Below are 22,660 nucleotides of genomic sequence, written 5' to 3' on the forward strand. Positions count from 1 at the left end.
ATGTCTAGTAGACAGGACATTGAGCGATTGGCAGGCCTTGGCGTTCTCCTGATCTAATCTTCCTGCCACCTCACAGAGGGGAAAGGGGGAGAATGGCATGGAGGTGATCTAGGTATAGAATCAGGCATGGCACCCAGCTATCCTCACATCAGGGTACCATCGAGCCTCCGGCTGCTCCTATAATCCCATCCCAATATAGTGCCTTCACATTCAACTCACTGAGAGTTTCTTGAGTCTTGCATTTCGCTCTCGCTGTTTCCTGCCCCACACGGTGTGTTTATCATTGCAGAATCACCCGGGGAACTGTTTTCCCTTTTAAATGCCTGTCAGTCTTGACTTCAGACTTAAGGATAAGTAACTCTCCCTATACCTGCCATCTCAAGTATGTCCTCGCCAGAACAAGACCTACCAGACTAGCCATAGCTAGAAAGAGCAACGGGGACCTCTCCGGCTCCTGCGGGGGCAGTGGGGCAAGGAGCCAAGGGAGCAGCCCGGCACCAATATCCGGGAAGAAACGTCCCCATCTCATCTCGTTTCTCCTTCGTTCCAGGAGTCACGACCCTCGGCACTGTGACTGGTACAGTGTCCACCAGCCTCGCTGGAGCGGGTGGCCATAACACCAACGCCTCCCTAGCTACTCCCATCACCACCCTAGGGACTATTGCCACCCTGTCAAGCCAAGTGATCAATCCTACAGCCATTACTGTGTCAGCTGCCCAGACCACTCTGACGGCGGCCGGAGGGCTCACCACCCCCACCATTACCATGCAGGTAGGCTCTTCTTCCATGGCCTTCAGCCGGTCATGTCACCACGGAACTGAGCACTATGGTAGCATGGCGAACAGGCCAGACCGAAAGGCAGGAGAGCCTAGTTCTCCCTGTATGACCCTGGGCAAATCCTCGGTCTTGGCTTCCTCTTGGATTATCTTCCATCTAAGCTCGTGCCATAACATTTAAGTCAGGTGAAGGGAGAAAACTCCAGCACCAGGGTGATGATAAGACTTGCCACATTTCCCTGGAAAATGGGGTATTGTCTCTTGGATTGGGTGCGGGAGGAACACCTGACTTCCGTGTTTGTGTGAGTGAGTGACTTCGTTTCTCCACTTTCTTCTCCCTGCCTGTGTGCCCACCACTACTTCCTGGGCTTCAGAAATTGGATTCCCAAATTAGCCTGAAGGCTGGGGTTGGCTTTCTTCCTGATCACTGCTTGATCCACTGCACATGTCAACGCTGTGTATCACCACAGAAACTCGGGAGACTGCCCCAGCCTCAGAGCTGAGCCAAGATGGAGAGATTCTGGGAGGATGGGAAGAGAAGGGTGTGATGGCATGGGAGAAGAAACTTGATAGACTAGGGCAGTTTATGCTTCTGTTTTTTCCTAGCCTGTCTCTCAGCCCACTCAAGTGACGCTGATTACCACACCCAGTGGAGTGGAGGCCCAGCCAGTGCATGACCTCCCTGTCTCCATCTTGGCCTCACCTACAACAGAGCAGCCCACAGCCACAGTCACAATCGCTGAATCAGGCCAGGGCGATGTGCAGCCTGGCACCGTGACACTAGTGTGCTCCAACCCCCCCTGCGAGACCCATGAGACGGGCACTACTAATACAGCCACCACAACTGTGGTAGCAAACCTTGGGGGCCTCCAGCAGCCAACCCAGGTCCAGTTTGTTTGTGACAGGCAGGAGGCAGGTGCCTCATTGGTGGCTTCAGCAGTGGGTCAACAGAATGGCAGCGTGGTGCGGGTCTGTTCCAATCCCCCCTGTGAGATCCATGAGACAGGCACCACCAACACTCCTACCGTGGTCAGTGCCAACCTAACCATCCCCGCACTGCTAGGGGCAGGGCAGATTGTGTGCTCCAACCCCCCTTGTGAGACCCATGAGACAGGTACCACCAACACAGCCACCTCTAGTATGGCTGGGCAGCATATGTACTCCAACCCCCCAGGCCAGCCCCAGGAAACAGGTACCGCCAATAGAGCCGCACCCAACGCGGTTGGGCAACGAGTGTGCTCCAACCCCCCGTGTGAGACCCACGAGACGGGTACCACCAACACAGCCACCACCGCCACATCCAACATGACTGGGCAGCGTGTGTGTACAAACCCCCCGTGTGAGACCCATGAGACAGGAACCACCAGCACTGCCACTACTGCCATGTCCAACATGGGCTCAGGGCAGCCAGCAACTGCCAGCCAGCAGCGTGAGACACATCACACTCACACAACCAACACCCCCACCACAGCCCGATCTAATATGGGCACTGGGGAGCCCGAGGGAGCGCAGGCTCCTGCCAAGGTTCCATGCCAAACCCATCAGACCAGCGCAACCAGCACCACCATGACTGTGAAAGCTACAGAGAGACCATGCCCAGTTGCTCCCCGGCTTTGCCCCAATCCATCCTGTGAGCCTGGCGCCGGCACCACAGGTTCTATGGGGCCGGCACCTCAGAGCAGCTCAGCTAGTGGGGGTGGTACCAGCACAGGCTTAGGGCAACTAGCCTTCATCAGCCGGCAGTCTGAGGTACAGCATACCCATACAACAAACACCCCGACTACAGCCCGGTCCAATATGGGCGCTGGGGAGGCCATTGGGGTACAGGGGCCCACAAAGCCCTCATGCCAAACACATCAGACCAGTTCCACCAGCACCACTATGACTGTGAAAGCCACAGAGGTGCTTTGCCTGGCTCCTTCTGCCTGTTCCAACCCACCTTGTGAAACGCATGAGACTGGTACCACCAACACAGCCACTACCTCGAATGCAGGCACTCTCCAGCAGGTGTGCTCCAATCCACCCTGTGAGACCCACGAGACTGGTACCACACATACGGCCACCACTGCCACCTCCAATGTAGGCTCCAGTCAGCCTGGGCAGCAGATACCTGCTAGCCCTCATTGTGAGACTCACCAGACCACCTCCACTGGCACCACCATGACAGTCAACTTTGGTGTCCCACCCTCTGGGGCCAGCCCCTCCCAGAAGACCCTGGAGGCAGCCTTAGATTCTGCAGCAGCACCAGCCCCTCCCCCAGGGCAGAGGGTGTGTTCCAACCCCCCCTGTGAAACCCATGAGACAGGCACCACACATACGGCCACCACTGTCACCTCTAATATGAGCTCAAACCAAGGTGAGTTTAGAGGCAAGTGATCGTTTTGTTCAGGCCCCAACCTTGATTTTAGAACAGGAGTTTTTGGAATGGGAACTCCCCGGGGGAAGAAAACTTGGATTTTCTAGGCGCTTGGTCCCCGATCACATCTTAAGATAGATAACTTGGTGTTAAATTGGGTGAGAGATGTTGATTACTTTTCAGAGATGAGGAAACCAGAAAAAGGTCTTAAGGTCACGTGCCTCAGGAGTCACACCCACCCAGAGGAGCTAGAACCTTACTTCTAACTCGAGCTTCTTCCGTTGGACCCCGCGCCTCTTGTCCCACTTCTCCAGAGTCTCCGTGGAGAAGTGGGAGGTCGCACCGGGCCCTTCTTTCACCAAGTGTAGCCCAGCCCCGGCCAGCTCAGCTTTCATTCCCGATCTACCTATTTTCCCTTTCCCTAGACCCACCGCCAGCTCAAGGCAATCAAGGGGAGCCGGAGAACATGCAAGGAGAAAGCATGAACACCACCAGCTCCAGCACCATCACCACGACAGTTTCTTCTACTCAGACCCGCGCTGTGACTACTGTGACACAGTCCACGCCAGTTCCCGGTCCTTCAGTGCCGGTGAGAAGCCATTACGGCCTCTGCGGCCGATTCCTTTCCTTTCCAAACCGGAGGGATCTGGGCAGCGTCCTATCTTCGTGAAAAAGCAGTGTACTTCTGGCTAGGTTGGGCTTCTGTGGATCTCGGACAGAATATCGGGGTAGGATCAAGCAGCCCGGGCTGGCAAACAGAGGGGAAAACCTTAGTGTGGGCCAGGACCTGGCCTGGCCTGGCCTGGCTTGGCTTTCCTAGCATACCTCCCCCTGCCCTTTCCCATTCCATCTCCAGAAGCCCCCACTGACCACAGGGAGAGACTCACTCTTCTTGTCCCACGCCAACCTTTGCTCCTGGCTGTGATTTGGGAGTTCGGGCAACTCCTTTGTCTCAGTTGTCTCTGGAATGACCGTTTAACACGTTCTGAAGCTGACATTTCTCCAGCTCTATGTGACCCGGAGGGTGCTGAGTGTTGATCCTATACCAGCCTCTTGCTAATCATCAACTTACCAGTCCATCACCTCTTCCTTCCAGTGTGACAGCCCTTGTCTCCGGCCCTTAGTCTCCCCAGTGTGGTGCTTAGTGCTCTCTTCCCCTGGGTATAGAAGGCGAAGTGTCACACGCCCATGCCATCATCTTGGCAGGAAACAGATGGAAGGGAGAAGGGCAGACCGCACAGCCGTGCCCACCAGGTCCAGAGACCCATGGACTTGAAGAAGCCACTAATAGGCAGCAAAGTTGTCTTTATTTCCCAAGTTCCCTCTCCTCTCGACAGCAGGCTCTATACAACCCAATTAGCTGTGAGGAGGCAGGATTTAGAGCTTCCGTTTTGTTGAGGTGGAGTGGCAGAAACTAAGGGGTTACTATGGTTACAGAAAATTAGCACAATCTTGGAACTAGAACTTGTGTCCTTTTATTCGGATCAAGGTTCTCTCAATAGGTCACCCTGGCAGCTTTTGCAGGTTATCTGCCTCCTCCCCCTCATCCCCACCCCCTCAAAGGCAGATCATTTGAACATTTCTGGAGAAAACCAAAGGAAAACCTTAGGGAAGAAATGGTTTGCAACTGTTGCTTTTCATCCGCCTCCCTCTAATCAAGGCCTCCCTAACCTTGCAGAACATCTCATCGATGACGGAGATGCCTCCCGATGCCATGGCTACAGAAACGTCTGTCTCAGCCACAATAGCAGTGGCTGTGACTGGCACAGACGCGCAAGAGGTGGCCCTCTCGGCCACAGACATCCTCCAACCCTTAGAAGAGATCCCAGCTGAGACAGAAGCTCCGCAGCAGCTCTTACAGCCTCCCTCTGCTCCTGGAGGAGAGCAGACCGAGGGCCCTTCAGCTACTCACAGTCCTGATCTACAGGCGGCAGTGGACATGAGTGGACCCGGGGAGCCCTCTCCAGGCCAGGAGGCTACCACCTCAGCTGTAGTGACAGCCGTTATGGTCCAGCCGCAGCCACAGCCCGAAGTGGACCAATTGTCCCTGCCCCAAGAGCTGATGGCTGAGGCTCAGGCTGGCACTACCACCCTTATGGTTACAGGCCTTACCCCAGAGGAACTGGCAGTGACAGCAGCAGCTGAGGCTGCAGCCCAAGCAGCAGCTACTGAGGAAGCCCAGGCCCTGGCAATCCAGGCCGTGCTCCAGGCAGCTCAGCAGGCCGTCATGGGTAAGTTTCTCAACGAAGGGATTGTGGATAGAAAAGATCTCTAGAGCCACCCACATCTGTTTGAGGATGTGCCATCTCCGTTAACTATTAGAGCCAGTGATACGGCAGGCTGCTACCTCACGTAGAGATCTTAAGTTCTTTGAGCTCCTTTTGCTCCTATGTTTCAGGGGAATGAGTGGGTGGGTGGTAGTGGGCAATAGAGGCCAAGTGTGGGTAAAGGTTTGAAGAGGTAGCAGTCTTGAGCATATAGAATGAGGAGGTTGCCAAGGACAAATCCGGAAGCTAGGCCGCTTGGCCCAAAGCCCTAGTTGATGCCAACAAAATGGCAAGAAATGAGGATGGTATGGGGGGGGGACCCTCTGCCACCCACACCTATTTGCATTGTCCTTTGATTTGGTGGTGAGTGGAACTGGAATGGCTGGTAACTGGGGGAGGTCAGGGACCAAGGGTGATGACGGCCAGCGAGGAGTCAGGTCTAACGTCATCAGACTGAACAGACTAGCTCTGATTGGTGTTTCCTCTGGCCCTGGAGCAGGTGCTGGCGAGCCAATGGACACATCAGATGCTGCTGCAGTGGCACAGGCAGAGCTGGGACACTTGACAGCCGAGGGCCAGGAGGGGCAGCCTACTTCCATCCCCATTGTGCTGACCCAGCAGGAACTGGCTGCTTTGGTACAGCAGCAGCAACAATTGCAGGAGGCTCAGGCTCAGGTGCACCACCACCATCACCACCACCACCACCTGCCTACTGAGGCTCTGGCCCCGGCTGACAGCCTCAACGACCCAGCCACAGAAAGTAATGGCCTCAGTGACCTAGCCAGTGCTGTCACCAGCACTGTGGCCCTTCTGCCTTCCACAGCAACAGAGAGTAAGTGGGTGCCTTGGCCACCCGAATGGAGTGTTGGCCAGGAGTGATGTGGGGATCGCTCTGGGAACCTTTCAGTGTTGGGGCCTGAACCGATCCTTGGGGAACACACAGTTCCTGTTGCCTGCTGACACGCTCTTCTTCCCCGCCCCCCCAACCCACCATTCCCTGCCTTTACCTTCAGACCTAAGGTGCCTATCAGCCCTTTGCTCAGGGAGCAGATAAAGCCCCTGGAGGCAGCTGGCCTTAAGTGTGTGCCTGTGTGGGGTCGAGTGTTTTAGAGGGAAAAGGTCTGGATTCAAGATTCATCTCCAGGCTTCTCTCAAAGTCTTCTTCACAGTTCTCAGGAGAAGAAAACTCATTTCAGGAAGAAGGCAACAGCCCGAACGTTGTGTGCGAGCCTGTCAGTGGCAAAGGTCCTGCCCCAGGGGCCAGGATAGCTGCTGTAGAAGAAGGTGCAGGGCGCAGGATGTGAGAGCCAGGTCTCCTTAGGACCTCTTTCATCAGATGCTTTCTTTTCCCAGGTTTGGCTCCATCTAACACATTTGTGGCTCCTCAGCCAGTGGTGGCTAGTCCAGCGAAGCTCCAGGCAGCTACTGCCCTGGCTGAGGTAGCTAATGGCATCGAGTCACCAGTGGGGGTGAGTTGGGTGCGTTGGTCCTTGAAGGAATACGACTCTTCCAGGTGTCTTTGAGATTGACTCGATGCCTTGTCTTCCTTAGAAACCCGACCCCTTGCCCCCACCTATGAAAGCCACAGCAAAGAAAGAAAACCAGTGGTTCGATGTTGGGGTCATCAAAGGCACCAACATGATGGTGATGCACTATTTCCTGCCCCCAGATGACGCCCCGAGTGACGTGAGTGCCCCCAGGAGTGTTTGTCCTCCACCCTCAGGCCTAGGCCTGGTACAGTCACCCCTGGCTCATTAGGAACTGAGCTCTATCCCATTCCGGTGTCTGGGTCTGTTTGTTAGTTGTGGTGGGTGGGATCAGAGAAGAGGTCTGAGACAGTTAGGGTGGAGGGTGGGGGAGAGGGGGGTCATTCCCTTAACTGTAACAACAGTTTGTAGGTCTCTGTATTGACTTGGCAGCTTTTTTCCTCTGCCTCTTCTCTCCCTCCCAAGGTCATGGAAAGGTCCTTGGTGGGAAGCCAGGTAGGTAACCTCAGCTATAATTAGTTCTATTTTTCTGTCCCTTACCAGGATGACTCGGGCACTATCCCTGACTACAACCAACTAAAGAAGCAAGAGCTGCAGCCAGGCACAGCCTACAAGTTCCGAGTTGCAGGCATCAATGCCTGTGGCCGGGGACCCTTCAGTGAAATCTCAGCCTTTAAGACTTGTCTGCCTGGCTTTCCTGGGGCTCCCTGTGCCATTAAAATCAGTAAAGTGAGTATTGACCCGAGTCTGAACATAACCTACAGGGCCCCTTTTGTCCTCGCCCTTTTTTGTATGGAGGGGAAGGCTAACGTTGAACAAAAGTGGCTAGTGTCGAGCTGGGAGTTGCGTGTGTCTCGGCTCCAGGTTGAAGGGAGGAGGGGGAAACATGAAGCATGTTCGTCTAATCAGAACGTGGCTGTAGAGTTGTAGAAGCAGTACGTACGGTGTGTGAGACCTAGACTTCAGACATAGTCTTGGTGTTGTTACTGGTCCTACTGACCGCTTGCAAGTAGTCATCTTATTTTTAAGCCTCAGTTTCCCTACTTATATAGTGAGGCGGAACACTGACATCCTTGCTGTGGTTTAGGAGGAGGCAGTGACGGCAGCTGGGGGCGAGGGATGTAGCTGTGTTTCAGGGGTTCGATCTGTCTTAAATTGGGGGTCTTTGCTTACAACTTGTTCCTTCTTCTGTAGTAAAGCATTTGCTTAGTGGCATTTCAGGCTGACAGTGGTAGCCTTGGGCCTGTGTTGATGAGTTTTTTACGTCTTTCTCACTCTCTCCCTCCGTGCTTCCTTCCCCTTTGCCCCCTTAGAGTCCAGATGGTGCACACCTCACCTGGGAGCCACCCTCAGTGACCTCGGGCAAGATCATTGAGTACTCAGTATACCTAGCCATCCAGAGCTCCCAGGCAGGTGAACCGAAAAGCTCAGCCCCAGCTCAGTTGGCCTTCATGCGGGTCTATTGTGGGCCCAACCCATCCTGCTTGGTGCAGTCCTCCAGCCTCTCCAATGCCCACATAGACTATACCACCAAGCCCGCCATCATCTTCCGAATTGCTGCCCGCAATGAGAAGGGCTACGGCCCTGCCACACAAGTCAGGTGGTTACAAGGTAAGAAGTGTACATGGGAGGGGACTCGGGGGCATCTGGGTAGGGTTTTGAAGGACACCTCTGGCAACAGGTTGAGCGAAGAGAGACAAAGAGGTTTGTGCTCTGTGGGTCATAGATTATACCATAATGCGGGGCTGGGAGGGGGTTCTGTGGTTTGGAGAGACAGAGGAGAGGTCCCTTCCCTTGAGCTCCTGGTCTAATGAAGGAGACCTTTGAGGAAAGGTGGGGGGGAAGGGGGGCGGGGCTGAGGAAGTTGTCGATTGTTAATATGTGTGTGAATATAACATATGTTGATCCAAGGTGATTCACAACTTGAGTCCCGAGTGGAGAGCTTGAAGAAGGGGCCGTGTGCTCTGATGAGGGAGTTGGGATATCAGCACATGGCATTTTTATGGGAAAGTAAAAATTGTGGAATTGAACAGGTTTGAGAACTGCCGTCCCCTTGTATCTGCCTTGAGCCCTGGTTTGCCCGTGTGTCGAGCCAAGCCGCCTCGCTTCCCCCTTCCCGTTCACCCTCTCCTTTCTGTCCTTGTCTTCTGTAGAATCTAGCAAAGAGAGTTCCAGCTCCAAGCCTGCCAGCAAGCGGCCCTTGTCCTCCCCAGAAATGTAAGTGGGGCCTCCTGGCTGTGCCTCGTAAAGACTTGGGGGGGAGAGAGATGGATAGCGTAGGGGGGAGAGATGCTGGGTACTAGTGACCACCACCTAACCTAACACTTCTTGCCACCGGGGTCTTGAAAATCTGAGGGGAGAACTAGCAGGAGCCTGTCCTGACCCTTCTTTCCCTTCTCCCAAGGAAATCTGCTCCAAAGAAATCCAAGGCAGATGGCCAGTGAATGCCGACCCTCTCCCCAGCCCCCTGCTCTGCTTCCAAGATACCACCTGCTGCGCCTTGTACAACTTCCCCTCCTCCCCCTCTCCCCCCACCCTTTACCCCCAAACCTTTGGAGCCTCCCTCCGCCCAGTTTTCTTGTTCTCCATTTTGTTTTGGTTTGGTTTGTTTTGGTTTTTTGAAAGGGTGGGGAGGACGAGTTGTTATGAAGAAAGCACATTTGAAAATATTGGGTTGGGGAGGGGAAAAGGTTAGCTTGAGAAAGAGGAGGAGAGGACCCCTGTGCTGGATTTTGCATGCAGTACCAAACCTCAGAGACAGCGGGTGGCCCCTCGTGCCTCCCCTGGGTGGTAGCGGGAAGAGGGGAAGAGGATGACGACGACGGGGGACCCTTGGCGGTCTCCCTCTACCCATGAAAGTTTTTCACAGCGGGGGTCCCGTGTAGGTTTTATGCTTGTCCCATATTCATGACCTTTAAAAGAGAAATTTCAAATTCCTTTTTAAGACAAACATTTCTTTATTCTTGGTTTTCCCTGGGGTTGCAGAGGAGACAGGTGTGGGAATGGAGGAGGAAGAGGAGGACTTCAGCCACAAGAAAATCAAAGGAAACCAACGGGCGGTGGGCACTTAGCCGGCCTTCCTCCCCTCCCACCCCTTCCTCCAAGTCGGACTTAGGCCAACCCCACGGGCATCTTTTGTCATTTTTATCTTTTTAGTTTGCAGCACCCAGATTCCTTAACCTCACCTCATCCCTGTTCCCCCCAAGCCTGTGATTCCCCAGGACCCTGGCATCACAATCTGCTACACCCCCCCAACACACTCCTGCACAGAGCAGGGGCTGGCACGGGCAGCATGGCTTGGTCTAGAAGATGCTTTGTAATGCCACACTAGGGCGAGGTAGCCCAGACAAGTTAGGGTCAGGGGAGGGGGGGGAACTATCATCGTTTTTTTTTAAGTGAAAAAGTTGAAGAGACGAAGCTCATTTTTATTACAATCTTATAGTATGTGGGGCTTTTTTTCCCTTTTTTGGGGGGGTATCTTTTAGCAATGTACAAAATGGATTATTTTTTTTTTTCCTCCCAATTTAGCATCAGTCTTGGCAGGGATGTTCTGGGTGGGGGGAGGCGGGAGGGGGGCTAAACTGGCCAGGATGAGAGAATGGCAGCCCTGGGTAGCGCCAGCAGAGACAGGCTTTAAATACTTTGGTTTCTCTTGACCGCAAACACTTTCTGCATGTTGCCGGTCCCTTATCTTCTGCTGGCCCAATTCCCCTGAAGGAAGAGGGTATGTCAGGTTAATTGGGAGGAAGGAGGCAATAACAACTTAGGCACATAAAGAACCCAGATCCTTTCAAGTTTCTCGCATTTGCCAGTTGGGCAATAAGTGAACCATCAGCTTGGTTTTCAAGAAAGGTAATGTTGGAATCTGCTGCCTCCCTTGTCCCCCGCCCTCCCCCCGATCCCTTTATGTCTGAGCTCCCTATAGACCCTGCCCTGGTCAGCTAGGGCCAGTCCAAACGGGAAGGGTTTCTGGTATAGATGGAGCCGAGAGTAGACAGCTGCCAGTTTCCAAGAGAGGCCCTTCCCCCAAACTTTTGTTTTGGGGGAAAGAGGGGAATCGAAAGGGCAGAAAGGAAACTTGGATCGGAAGAAGTGGAAGTCGGATGATTGGAGGGGGATGGGGGTGCTCTTTCTCAAAGCCAGCAGCTCCGGCCTACAGATTCCATGAATTTGTAGGCCTTGCTCTCCAGCTTCACCCACCTGCTCTGAAGAGTAGAGCCAGTGAGTCAGGAGCTGAACTCAATGTAATATGGCAGGGTGGCTACGGGGAGCCAAGCTCCCCGGGGCCCCAAACCTGCATTGGCAAAACGAGCACTTTGCAAAATGCTGTACAAAAGAATTTCCAAACAGCCAGCCAGCCTTGAGGACCTGGCTAGAGCCTCTCCTCAGTTCTTGGGCCAGTCTGGAGAGGTAGCGACCGATATCCTTTTCCCTGCTCTCCCACGGTACCCTCTTCCCTCTGCTATTGGACCCTACAAAACTGCAGGGCCTCTTCTTTTGTATTATAGTATATTTCACTGTGGACGACTTTACTGTTTAGTCTCTTAGATTCCATTCGCCTGGTCCTGCCATCTGTTTTTCTTCATCTTCTACCACCCACCCCTTTAATTTCTTGCTTTTTTTTTTTTTTTAAAAGGACAGCTGTTCAATCTTCCATTGTAGAGAACCCCTCCCCCTGTGACTCAATATTACCCTAGTGCTATGTTGTTTGTGCTATTTTGAACAATAAAATACGTTTTTTTGAAATAACCATGTGGTTTTCTTCCCTACCCACAAACTCCAAAGATCATCCCCAAGACCCAGAGGTAGAAAACACACGTTCCCTGCTCTACCTCTGTTTGGGCCCAGCTTAGAGGGAGCTTCTAGCCTTTAAGAATGAGGGTTGCCTACCCAGAAAATCGAGCTTCCGGTTCCAGTTCTGCTAACTAGCTGTTGGGCTTTACGTGGCTGGCTGCGCACCTCAGTTATCCCACCTGTGAAAGGGGAGGAGGGGGGAGTTGACAAAGATGACTTCGAAGGGGCCGTGTTAAGAGAAGGTATATCTTGAAGGAAAAACCTTAAAATTCCTGGGGTATACCAATGGAACTGAGTACGTGATGACCAAAAAGAAGAGGGTGGAGTCCAGGACGGCTGGGGATAATGTAACTAGCTGCTTTGCTATGCAAACTTCCCCTTTGCTTTCTTGGCTCTGGGAGGGAGAACCAGATCCGGGACCTACTAAGACACTGCATTTAGGGACAGGCGTGAATTAGACCGGGGTCTCCTCTTTTTGCTATGATGCTTGCGCCTCAGTTTCCCAACTTGATCAGAGTTTTAGAGGCAGAAAAAACAGCAAGTTTAATCTCATTTCTTATTTCAGAGCTAAAATAAAATAATAAAAAATAAAATAAAATAAAAGGCCAGCAAGATCCAGAAGAACCCGAAGTAGATTTAGAGCTCTCCTGTAAGTTCCGGATACTCATTTCCCTTTGACATCCCCCAAGAAAGGACTTCCTTTTGCTCCTCTGAAGCTGGGGTCTTTTTAGTTTGTAGCACCCAGTCTCTGTCTTTCTTAATGGACAGAACAAGGATCCGCCTCCCTGTTCCTGACCCCCCCCCCCCCCCCCACTAGACACTGGGCTGGATGTACCAGAGATACTCAGTAATGTCCGTCATCCAAGAAATCTCTTCTCTGGGCTTCAGTTCATGAATCCAGTTGGGGCTTAGGCAAGTTACCTTCCGGGAGCCTATTCCCAGCACTTTGGGGGAAATCGAGGCGAGAAGCCCTGACTTCTCAGAGAGCTGTCAGTCTGCCAAGGGAAATGGGATTCACTCAAAGGCACCACTCCAGGAATAGGGCAGTGTGTGTTGCGGGACCGAGCCTGTTTAGAAGGGCTCGAAGGAAGGAGAGCAGGGGAGACTTCCCAGTGAAAAGCACTTTAAGCTGGGCCTTGGAGGATGGCTAAGATCAGGATACGTAGGGATAGGGAGCAAGGGAAATAGAAAACTGGAAAGGTGACTTGGAACCAAATCATCATGGAGAATCTTGAATGCCACGATCCAGGGGTTTGGACTCTATCCTGTAGGCCTCAAGAAGGGCAATCTTCACATCTGCTTCAGAAAGATGGGGCGATCCTGGCCAAAAGGGAAAAGATGGCCTGTATCAGTCTTTGGGGTGGGCACGGTGCCCTTCCCACTCCCACCCCGTCCCGGGTGCCCACGTCTCCCTCCCTCGTGGCTATCCACACCGCAGCCTGGATGAGTGTTCTATAGATTAGGGTAGAAAACAGCTCAGTTTCATCAGCCAAAGAGGGGGAAGGTTCTTCACACAAAAGCATTGGAGAAAGAACCCCTAACGGCCTGGGCCAACGACGGCAGTTGCACAGGAAAATCTCTCCATCCCAACTTACTGAGAATAAGGGGCGCCCTTCCCAGCCCTTGCCAACTATGCTGCTGACTTCCCTTATTGGAAGGAATCCGAGCCGCTCCCCTGAGGAAGCGTTCCCCTGAGGAAGCGTTCCCCTGAGCACTTTGGTGAGGATGCTTCTTGCTCACAAGCGAATGAAGGAATGAAAAAGCATTTATTAAGCACTTACTGTGTGGAACATAAAGGATACAAATAGAAAATTAAGACAGTTAAGAACCAAAGCAGAGGCCGCTGCCGGGGTACACCTCTGAAAGGCCCTATGGCTAATAGATTAGGCCGAAAGGGGGGAGGGCCAGGAAATAGCCGCTGTTCCCGGGAATGATGGGGTTTCCTGCCTCTGCACAGTCAACTTGGTGACACAGTAGATAAAATTCCAGGCCTGGAGTCAAAAAGGCTCAATTTTGTTAGTTCAAATCTGGCTTGAGACACCAGCTGTATGACCCTGGACTAGTCACTTAGCCATCTACCTCAATTCCCACTTTGTAAAATGAGCCAGAGAAGGAAGCGGCAACCCCTCTAGTATCTTTGCCAAGTAAAACCAAGTAGGGTCAGAGAGTCTGAACGACAATGAGAAGCCTTTGCTCATCATTAAATCTCCAAGATGGATTAGAGAACGTGGAATCTGAGTGATTCCAGATGGAGATTAAGCCCAAGTCCTCACCTGCCAGCCAAGCCAGTTGGTCTTGTTCTTGAGCAGCAGGAATGGAAAGTGCTCCGGGAAGGGGAGAGGGGAGGAAATGGGGGGGGGGGAGGAAGGGGGGGGATGAAAGCCCTTGGAAAAAAGGCCTTTCTATTTGAGGTCTCCTGCACGAGGTGCGATTCTACAAACGGACTGAAACTTCCAGCCCCGCTCCATCCCAGATGATGCTGGGCAGAAGGGGCTCCTGGAATTATCAATCCGTCCTCCTCTGGTCGGTGAAGGCTCCCCTGAGCCACCCACTCAGTGCCGGGCACTCAGGCTAAATCAGGCAGGCGTGCTAGGAGTTCATCCTAGGCTATCCTACCTAACTTTTACCAGCCTCAAGGGATATAAAGCCAAACTGAAATCATTCCTGCCTTCGAGGGCCCTACAAAGCCGGACACCTATGTGGACTCAACTGTTCACAGACTGGACCTGGAAATTCTGGAAGCCTTGCCCAGCATGGACAGTAAATCCGGCCCCCGGTGTGTCTCCTCATTCAGCAAGAAAACACCCTGTGGAAGTGCCTTCTAGTAGGTCCAAGGGAACTCTCCTGGAAGTGGAAGCCTCCCGTTCTTCCCCAAGTTTAAATTGTAATGACTTTGGCCTATTTGAGTAAATACCCGAGGGTCAAGAAAGAGAGCGCGAATGCCGTGGGCCTCGGGAAGTTTCGCTCAGAGCTGAACCTCGAAGAAAGGACGAGAACAGAGTCCGTTCCTAGCAGGATCCAACGGAGGGAATGTCCGGCTCCGGGCCCCCAACCGAGCCAATCTCTCTGCGGGGTGCGCTTCTCCCTTCCTCATCATGGCCTGAGGGCCCCTGAGAGCTGGAGAACCTGCAGAAAGTTGGTCAGTCTCCGGATGGAGAAGTCAAGACCTTTTCTTTTGATGGGGTGTTTTCGGTACCTTGTACAATCTGGGTTACGGATTTGATCTCGGGCTCTGTGTCGTCTTTAACTTTGGCAAAACTCCCCTCAAATTCCCACTTGATTTTGCATGCCTACCAGCAAGATACTGAAACCCGGGATGGGGAAAGTGGAGCGATGGAAGGCTTAACTGCAGAACTGGATGAAGCAGCGGCGGCCAGACCTGAAAGAAAAGCCAGGCTGGGGGGCTAGATTTGAAGGCCTCAAAGTGCTTCATTTTAATGCCCAATGTAAGGTCCAGCCCTGTTCTCGAGAAGGTCAATGGACTGGCTGGGCAAGTGTGGGTCGGGGCGGGGGGAGGGTCTGCAACGGTCCTTGCCAATGTACTTCAAGTTCTCTTTGGCTCCTGGATGCTCCAGGAATAAAGCTTGAAGTTTAGGTTGCCCCTTTTTCTGGGTACTAGATCTATCAAAGTGGGCGGCGGTGGCGGTGGTGACGGTGACCTCCTATGCAAGATAGCCATCAGAGGGGGCCAACTGTTTCTTTCTTTGCAGAAAGTGCACAAAACACCAAAAAGGCTCATGAAAAAATCCAGGAAACATTCTATAACGTGCTATTTCCATTCACCTCAGGCCTGCAACTGTCCAAGAAAATCACAGTGGTCATCGGGGTGGGCTGGCAAGGTCCATATCTTCCACCCAGCAGTGACGCTGTTTTCATCTGCCAGCCATAAAACAGAGTCGCTCTCTTAGCGGAAGTCCTTCTCCAAGAATTGTGCTGGGAAAGAGATTTTCCTTTAATCACCTGGTGCCCCGAATCCCCGAATCTGGAATTCTTAATCCACAAGGTAACCATTTATCAAGATTGCTGGTTGTTGATCCATGCTGAGAAAAGGAAGCCAGAAAACGGGAGCCGGCTATCATTGGTTCAGGAAAGCTTGGAGTCAACCCAGCTCCTACTTCCATGCACATCTGCTCGCCAAGGTTTCTGAAACTTTTCCCATTCACCACCCCTTTCCACGCAAGAAAATTCTCACATAACCCCATGTATTCAGGGCTATGCACTAGGTAAACAACTCCAATATGGACTGAAAATAAATCATCATTTCATGATCTCCACATTCAATGACAAGACCCCATATGGGATCCCAAAGCACGGTTTAAAAAGCTGGCTGCTATAAGATACCGCCATTGGCGAAGAGAGAAATTATCCTCACTGTACTTGCCTAGAAGTCCAAAGGAGAGAAACTATACGATGAGGAAGAAGGCTGAAGAGCAGCAGAGCCTTCCCACGGCTCATTAGGACAGGCCAAAGAAGGAAAGCTTCCTCAGACAATAGTCCGTCTCCCCACACCCCCATTCCCAGTCACCAGCAGTGCACCAGCAGCCTAGTCAGAGTCCACTGGATCCTACTGGCAAGGCATGTGTTCCTCATCAAGGGTATCTTGCCTTCTCTGTACTCCCCACCCCCCCGCCCCAATTAATGGTATTTTATTTTTCCCAATTAGTTTTAAACATTCATTTTTATAAGATTTTGAGTTCCAAATTTTTCTCCTTCTCTCCTTTCCCTCCTCCCTCCCTAAGATAACAATCTGATATAGGTTACACAGGTACGTACAATCATTTAAAACATATTTCCATATTAGTCGTGTTGCGGAAGAAACATCAGAACTAAAGGGCAAGGGGGCAGCTAGGTGGCGCAGGGGATAGAGCACCAGCCCTGAAATCAGGAGGACCTGAGTCCTCTCAGGTCTAATCTAACCTCAGACACTTAACACTTCCTAGCTGTGACCCTGGGCAAGTCACTTAACCCCCAATTGCCTGAGCAAAAAGTAAAAAAAAAAAAGAAAAACTAAAGGGAAAAACTATGAGAAAGAACCCCCCAAAAAGGTGAAAATAATGTGATTCTACCTGCATTCAGTCTCCATAGTTCCTACTTCTCTTTCAAGGCCCAGCTCAGGTATCCCCATTTCCAAGGAATTGCTCTGTTCCTCTCTGCTAGCCCCTAGTGATCCCTCCCCATCACTACCAAGACCCTGTAGGTCTTATTTGTTATCTGTGTCTAATATGGATGTGACAACCGGCTCCCCAACCAGTATCCAAAGGTCAGGGTCTAGCTGTTCCCAGGCTGTTGTTTTCCCCACAACACAGTCGAGGCCAGCCAGGGAGGGCTCAGTGCATGCTCACCAATTGATTAAGAGTCTAGAAGGGGGAACTAGGCCTCCATCCCAACTTCCTGTGGACTTCTCCCCGAGCTTTAGGAAGGGGATGGCATTAACTGGAAACTGGGGAGACAACCCCCTCGGGGCCCCCAGGTAGCTCTATCTTTTAGGCCCTCCCCATTCCCAACCCAGATTCCAGCCTCCAGAAGTAACACAGAAGTGGGGTCTTCTCCCCATACTTTTCCTTAATTCTTCACATTTAAAATAATTGTCATTGGCAATCTGAACCTGCCTTCCCCACCCAGAGTGCCGTCCCTTTATTGAAAATTGTGCCCGCTCTTTTTATAGTGGCAACAAACTAGATATTGAGTAGATGCCCATCAAATTGTACAACGTAACAGGAAGACTTGTGATGATCAACGATGATAGACTTGATTATTCTCAGCGGTTCAGTGATCCAAAGCAATCCTAATAAACTTTAGCTAGAAAATACCCTCCTCATTATGATGACTCGGTGATTCGTGGTCGGCTTTCCTTTTAACATTGTAGGAGAAAGAACTATGGAGACTGCATGTAAATCAGCACATGCTAGGTTCGTTTTTTTCCTTTTTCTTCTTTTTTTTCCTCTCATGGTTTTTCCCTTTTGTTCTGATTTTTCCCGTCCAACATCATTCATAAGAAAACATATTTTTAAAAATGAATGTACATGTATAACTTAAAACAAAACTTGTTTTACAAGTACCTGGGGAAAAGAAGAAGAAAAAAGAAGAAAATTATGCTGGCTCTTTTGTAGGTAGTGTCAATGAACTAGAAATTCAGTGGCTGCCCATCCGTTGGGGAATGGCTTCATGTCACGTTATGAATATAATGGAATATGGTTCTTTTTTTAATAGCTTTTTATTTACAAGACATATGTGTGGGTAATTTTTCAGCATTGACAATTGCAAGACCTTTTGTTCCAACTTTTCCCCTCCTTCCCCCCATCCCATCCCCCAGATGGCAGGTAGATCAATAAATGTTACATATGTTAAAGTATATGTTAAATACAATATATGTTTACATGTCCAAACGGTTATTTTGCTGTACAAAAAGAATCAGACTTTGAAATAGTGTACTATTAGCCTGTAAAAGAAATCAAAATGCAAGCGGACAAAAATAGAGGGATTGGGAATTCTATGTAGTAGTTCACACTCATTTCCCACAGTTCTTTCACTGGGTGTGGCTGCTTCTATTCATTATTGAACTGATTTGGTTCATTTCATTGTTGAAGAGAGCCACGTCCATCAGAATTGATCATCATATAGTATTGTTGTCACTGTGTATAATGATCTCCCGGCCCTGCTCATTTCACTCAGCATCAGTTCACGGAAGTCTCTCCAGGCCTTTCTGAAATCCTCCTGCTGGTCATTTCTTACAGACAGTAATATTCCATAACATTCATATACCACAATTTACTCAGCCTTTCCTCAACGGATGGGCATCCACTCAGTTTCCAGTTTCTTGCCACTACAAAAAGGGCCGCCACAAACTTTTTTGAACATGTGGGTCCCTTTCCCTCCTTTAAGATCTCTTTGGGATATAAGCCCAGTAGTAGCACTGCTGGATCAAAGGGTATGCACAGTTTGATCACTTTTTGAGTATAGTTCCAATTCGCTCTCCAGAATGGTTGGATGTACAGAATATAGATTTATAAGAAATACACGACAACAAGAAGACTATACGATGATCAATTCTGATGGACGTGGCTCTTCTCAACAACGATTCAAGACAATTCGATAGACTTGGAATGGAAGACACCATCCTCATCCAGAAAGAGAACTATGGAGACTAAATGTGGACAGAAACCAAGTATTTTCACCTTTTTTTGTTTGTTTACTTTTTCTTTCTTGTGGGTTTTTACCTTTTTGGTCTAATTTTTCTTGCACAATATGACAAATATGGAAATGTTGAAAAGGATCGTATATGTCTAACCTATATTGGATTGTTTGCCACTTTGGGAAGGGAGGAGGGAAGGGAGGGAAGGAAAAAAAATTTGAAACACCAAGTCTGACAAAAATGAATATTGGAAGCTACCTTTACATATATTTGAAAAAATAAAATACTACTGAACGTTGAAAAAAAGAAAAGAAAGATATGCTAACTTGGTGATCTTTATGCCCTAAAATTTTGAGTATTTTTAACACCTCTTGGATGTGGTTGTATCCTCTACCTATTGTATTGTTGTGACTTGTTAGCCATTATTTGATTTTGTACCATCAACAAAAGTTCTGAGTTCTAGAAAACAACATAGTAATTTTTTTAATCCAAAGAGAAGTTATGGTAACTAAAATCCGGTCAGATGAGGAACATATGCTTATATGAATGTCATGGAATATTATTGTTCTATAAAGCTTTCTTAACATTCTGTCTGTCACGTTCATTTTCTGTTTGCTGGCCAAAAAAATACGTAAGGTTACTTTTCTGTCTGTGTCAACACTAATTTCTATCAAGCTGTTAGGATTTTTTAGTCAGTCTTTTTTAGTCTCTTAATATTGGCTAATTTTTACTTTGTACCAGGATCATTATACATCAAGCAAATGAATTCAAGTAGCCGCTGGGCGGAGGAGTTGAAAGAAAGAAAGAAAAAGAAAAAAAGAAAGAAAGAAAGAGACTCATTGTCAGCTTTCCTTTTAATGCTGTAACATAACAATGAACTAGAAAGAGACCAAGTATCAATTTGGGTAGCTAGGTGGTGCTCTAATGCCATATCTGGAGTCGGATGATTCATCTTCCTGAGTTCAAATGTGATCTCAGTCATCTAGTAACTGTGTGACCCTGGGTAAGTCACTTCACCCTGTTTGCCTCAGTTGCCTCATCTGTAGAATGAACTGGAGAAGGAAATAGCAAACCACTCCGGTATCTTTGCCAAGAAAACTCCAAAATGGGGCCACAAAGAGTCAGACAAGATTGAACAAAAAGTCGGTTCAGCAAAACTGACCAGACCAGAAGATCAACCTCAACCTTGACTGTTCAGCTCTGAAAAGAAAAAAAACATTCATGTTAGCATCTCTTCATATATCACCTTGGTATCTCCCAAAGCCATCTGGTCACTTTGTCATCGGTCTTGCTGCTACTAAGCCACCTCTCTCCACCCGCAGCGGCCCCCTCCGTGCCAGATCGGACTCCGTGCCCCTGGTCCTTCTCTACGCTGTGGAACTCTGACCTTTGGAATGAGCCATCTTGGTTATTGATTGGCTGTGGACAAAGCAACCGTGCTTCATCGAGCCTACCTGGCAGTACGCCCGGGTCATCTTGCCATCGGCCGCTCTGCCGCCGCAAGCACACCTTCCCCCGGCCCTCACTCCTCTCCACTTCTAGCTAGGTTATCCTTGTTTCTGGAAATTAGGACTTCTTTATGGATCAGTTTCTTTTCTCTGAGAGTTTCCCACCCCAAACTCTCTTTTCTTACCCCATGCCTCAGTATTTGAGGTCTTCTCCATTAGAATATAAACTCCTTGAGTTTATACGTCATATTTGAATCCTCTCCTCCTAGCACACAATAAACACTTCCTGCGTAGTTCAGTAAGCTTTGTGGAGCTTTCATCTTGTCCCCAGGAACACTGAAGAGATTTATCTCTGCTTTATGTAAAGCCCACAGAAATGAGGGGATGGTGCAACAGAAAGAAAACTGGACTTGAAAAATGGCTTTTTTGGGGGATCTCAACTTTAACCGTGTGATCCTCTACAAACCTTTTACTTTCTCTGGGCCTCATCTGTCAAATAAGGCATGTGGATTCCATAATCTTGAGTTCTCTTTTGGGTCTAAAACTATGATTCTCTGACTGGTCTCATGAATAGGATTGGACTTGATTCTATGATCCCTAGGTCTCCCCTATTCTTCTTTGAAAAGAAATGTGAGGGGCAGCTAGGTGGCTAGATAGAGTGGACATTAGAGTGGGTAGTGTGCCGGGTCTGGGGTCAGGAAGAACTGAGTTCAAATGCAGCCTCAGATACTTACTAATAGTGTGACTCTAGGCCCCAAGGTAGAAAGGAAGAAAGAAAGAAAGAAAGAAAGAAAGAAAGAAAGAAAGAAAGAAAGAAAGAAAGAAAAGAAAGAAAGAAAGAAAGAAAGAAAAGAAAGAAAGAAAAGGAAGAAGAAAAGAAAGAAACAAAGAAAGAAAAGGAAGAAGAAAAGAAAGAAAGAAAGGAAGGAAGGAAGGAAGAAAAAAGAAAGGAAGGAAGGAAGGAGGGAAGGAAGAAAGGAAGGAAGAAAAAAGAAAGAAAGGAAGAAAGGAAGGAGGGAAGGAAGAAAGAAAGAAAGAAAAAAAGAAAGAAAGAAAGAAAGAAATAAAAGGAAGGAAGGAAGGAAGAAAGAAACAAAGAAAGAAAAGGAAGGAAGAAAGGAAGGAAGGAAGGAAGGAAGAAAAAAGAAAGGAAGGAAGGAAGGAGGGAAGGAAGAAAGGAAGGAAGAAAAAAGAAAGAAAGGAAGAAAGGAAGGAAGGAAGAAAGAAAGAAAGAAAAAAAGAAAGAAAGAAAGAAAAGGAAGGAAGGAAGAAAGGAAGGAAGAAAAAAGAAAGGAAGGAAGGAAGAAAGAAAGAAAGAAAGAAAGAAAAGAAAGAAAGAAAGAAAGAAAGAAAGAAAAGGAAGGAAGGAAGAAAGGAAGGAAGAAAAAAGAAAGGAAGGAAGGAGGGAAGGAAGAAAGAAAGAAAGAAAAAGAAAGAAAGAAAGAGAAAGAAAGAAAGAAAAAGAAAAAGGAAGGAAGGAAGGAGGGGAGGGAGAGAGGGAGGAAGAAAAAAGAAAGGAAGGAAGGAAGGAAGAAAGGAAGGAAGGAAAGAAGGAAGGAAGAAAGAAAAAAAAAAGAAAGAAAGAAAAAGAAAGAGGAAGGAAGGAAGGAAGAAAGAAAGAAAAAGAAAGAAAGAAAGAAAGAATGAGGAAGGAAGGAGGGAGAGAAGGAGGGAGGAAGAAAGGAAGGAAGGAAGGAAGAAAGAAAGAAAGAAAGGAAGGAAGGAAAGAAAAAAAGAAAGAAAGAAAGAAAGAAAGAAAGAAAGAATGAGGAAGGAAGGAGGGGAGGGAGGGAAGGAGGGAGGAAGAAAGGAAGGAAGGAAGGAAAGAAGGAAGGAAGGAAGAAAGAAAAGAAAGAAAGGAAGGAAGGAAAGAAAAAAAGAAAGAAAGAAAGAAAAAGAAAGAGGAAGGAAGGAAGGAAGGAAGGAAGCAGGGAGAGGAAAAGGAATCTGGATCTTATAAAGCCAGTCAGACTAGAGTTGTGTCCAACTCGGCGCCAGGAATGGTGAGACTCTGGATTGATGGAGCTGGAAGAAAGCTCCCAGATCAGCCCGTTGAGTCTCCACATGTTGTCTCTGCCGGTGTTGGGTCCCCATTCTGGCCCCGAGCAGCAGAGGGAAGCGGCCAGGGAGCCCATTTGGGTCGTTGGGAGAGCAGGTGCTTTTGGAAGAGGGGCAGATGAGGGGAGGGGGAGTAGCCGCGCCCTCCTCCCCGCTCGCTAGAGTGGGCCAGACGAAGGCCCAGCTCGTTCGGCCGCCCCGCTGATCATCACCCACCGGCTTTGGGAGAGCGGAGCCTGACTTGCCACCCTCTCCATGGCCCTACTCCCCTTGGAAGCTAAGCAGGCAATTCGTTTTTTAAAAAAACAAACGGTTTTGGGGGGAGGTAATTAGGGTGAAGTG

General features: G+C 49.5%; 1 protein-coding gene across 4 annotated transcripts in view; it reads left to right on the plus strand.

Annotated features, from left to right (window-relative positions):
• HCFC1 (host cell factor C1) overlaps nucleotides 1–11,635 on the plus strand; it is a 28,267-nt gene extending 16,632 nt beyond the window's left edge. For 2 of the 4 annotated variants that reach the window (XM_051968964.1, XM_051968966.1), the window contains exons 16-26: nucleotides 551–771; nucleotides 1,383–3,132; nucleotides 3,558–3,721; nucleotides 4,811–5,363; nucleotides 5,899–6,231; nucleotides 6,753–6,868; nucleotides 6,951–7,085; nucleotides 7,430–7,615; nucleotides 8,200–8,497; nucleotides 9,040–9,103; nucleotides 9,291–11,635. In XM_051968964.1, coding sequence (XP_051824924.1) covers nucleotides 551–771; nucleotides 1,383–3,132; nucleotides 3,558–3,721; nucleotides 4,811–5,363; nucleotides 5,899–6,231; nucleotides 6,753–6,868; nucleotides 6,951–7,085; nucleotides 7,430–7,615; nucleotides 8,200–8,497; nucleotides 9,040–9,103; nucleotides 9,291–9,330 — 3,860 coding nt within the window. In that variant the 3' untranslated portion in view covers nucleotides 9,331–11,635. The remainder of the gene's footprint in view (nucleotides 1–550; nucleotides 772–1,382; nucleotides 3,133–3,557; nucleotides 3,722–4,810; nucleotides 5,364–5,898; nucleotides 6,232–6,752; nucleotides 6,869–6,950; nucleotides 7,086–7,429; nucleotides 7,616–8,199; nucleotides 8,498–9,039; nucleotides 9,104–9,290) is intronic. The other 2 variants (XM_051968965.1, XM_051968967.1) reach the window with 1 other exon arrangement.
• The last annotated feature ends 11,025 nt before the right edge of the window (nucleotides 11,636–22,660 follow it).

Source organism: Antechinus flavipes, chromosome X (assembly GCF_016432865.1).
Source record: "Antechinus flavipes isolate AdamAnt ecotype Samford, QLD, Australia chromosome X, AdamAnt_v2, whole genome shotgun sequence".
NCBI lineage: Eukaryota > Metazoa > Chordata > Mammalia > Dasyuromorphia > Dasyuridae > Antechinus > Antechinus flavipes.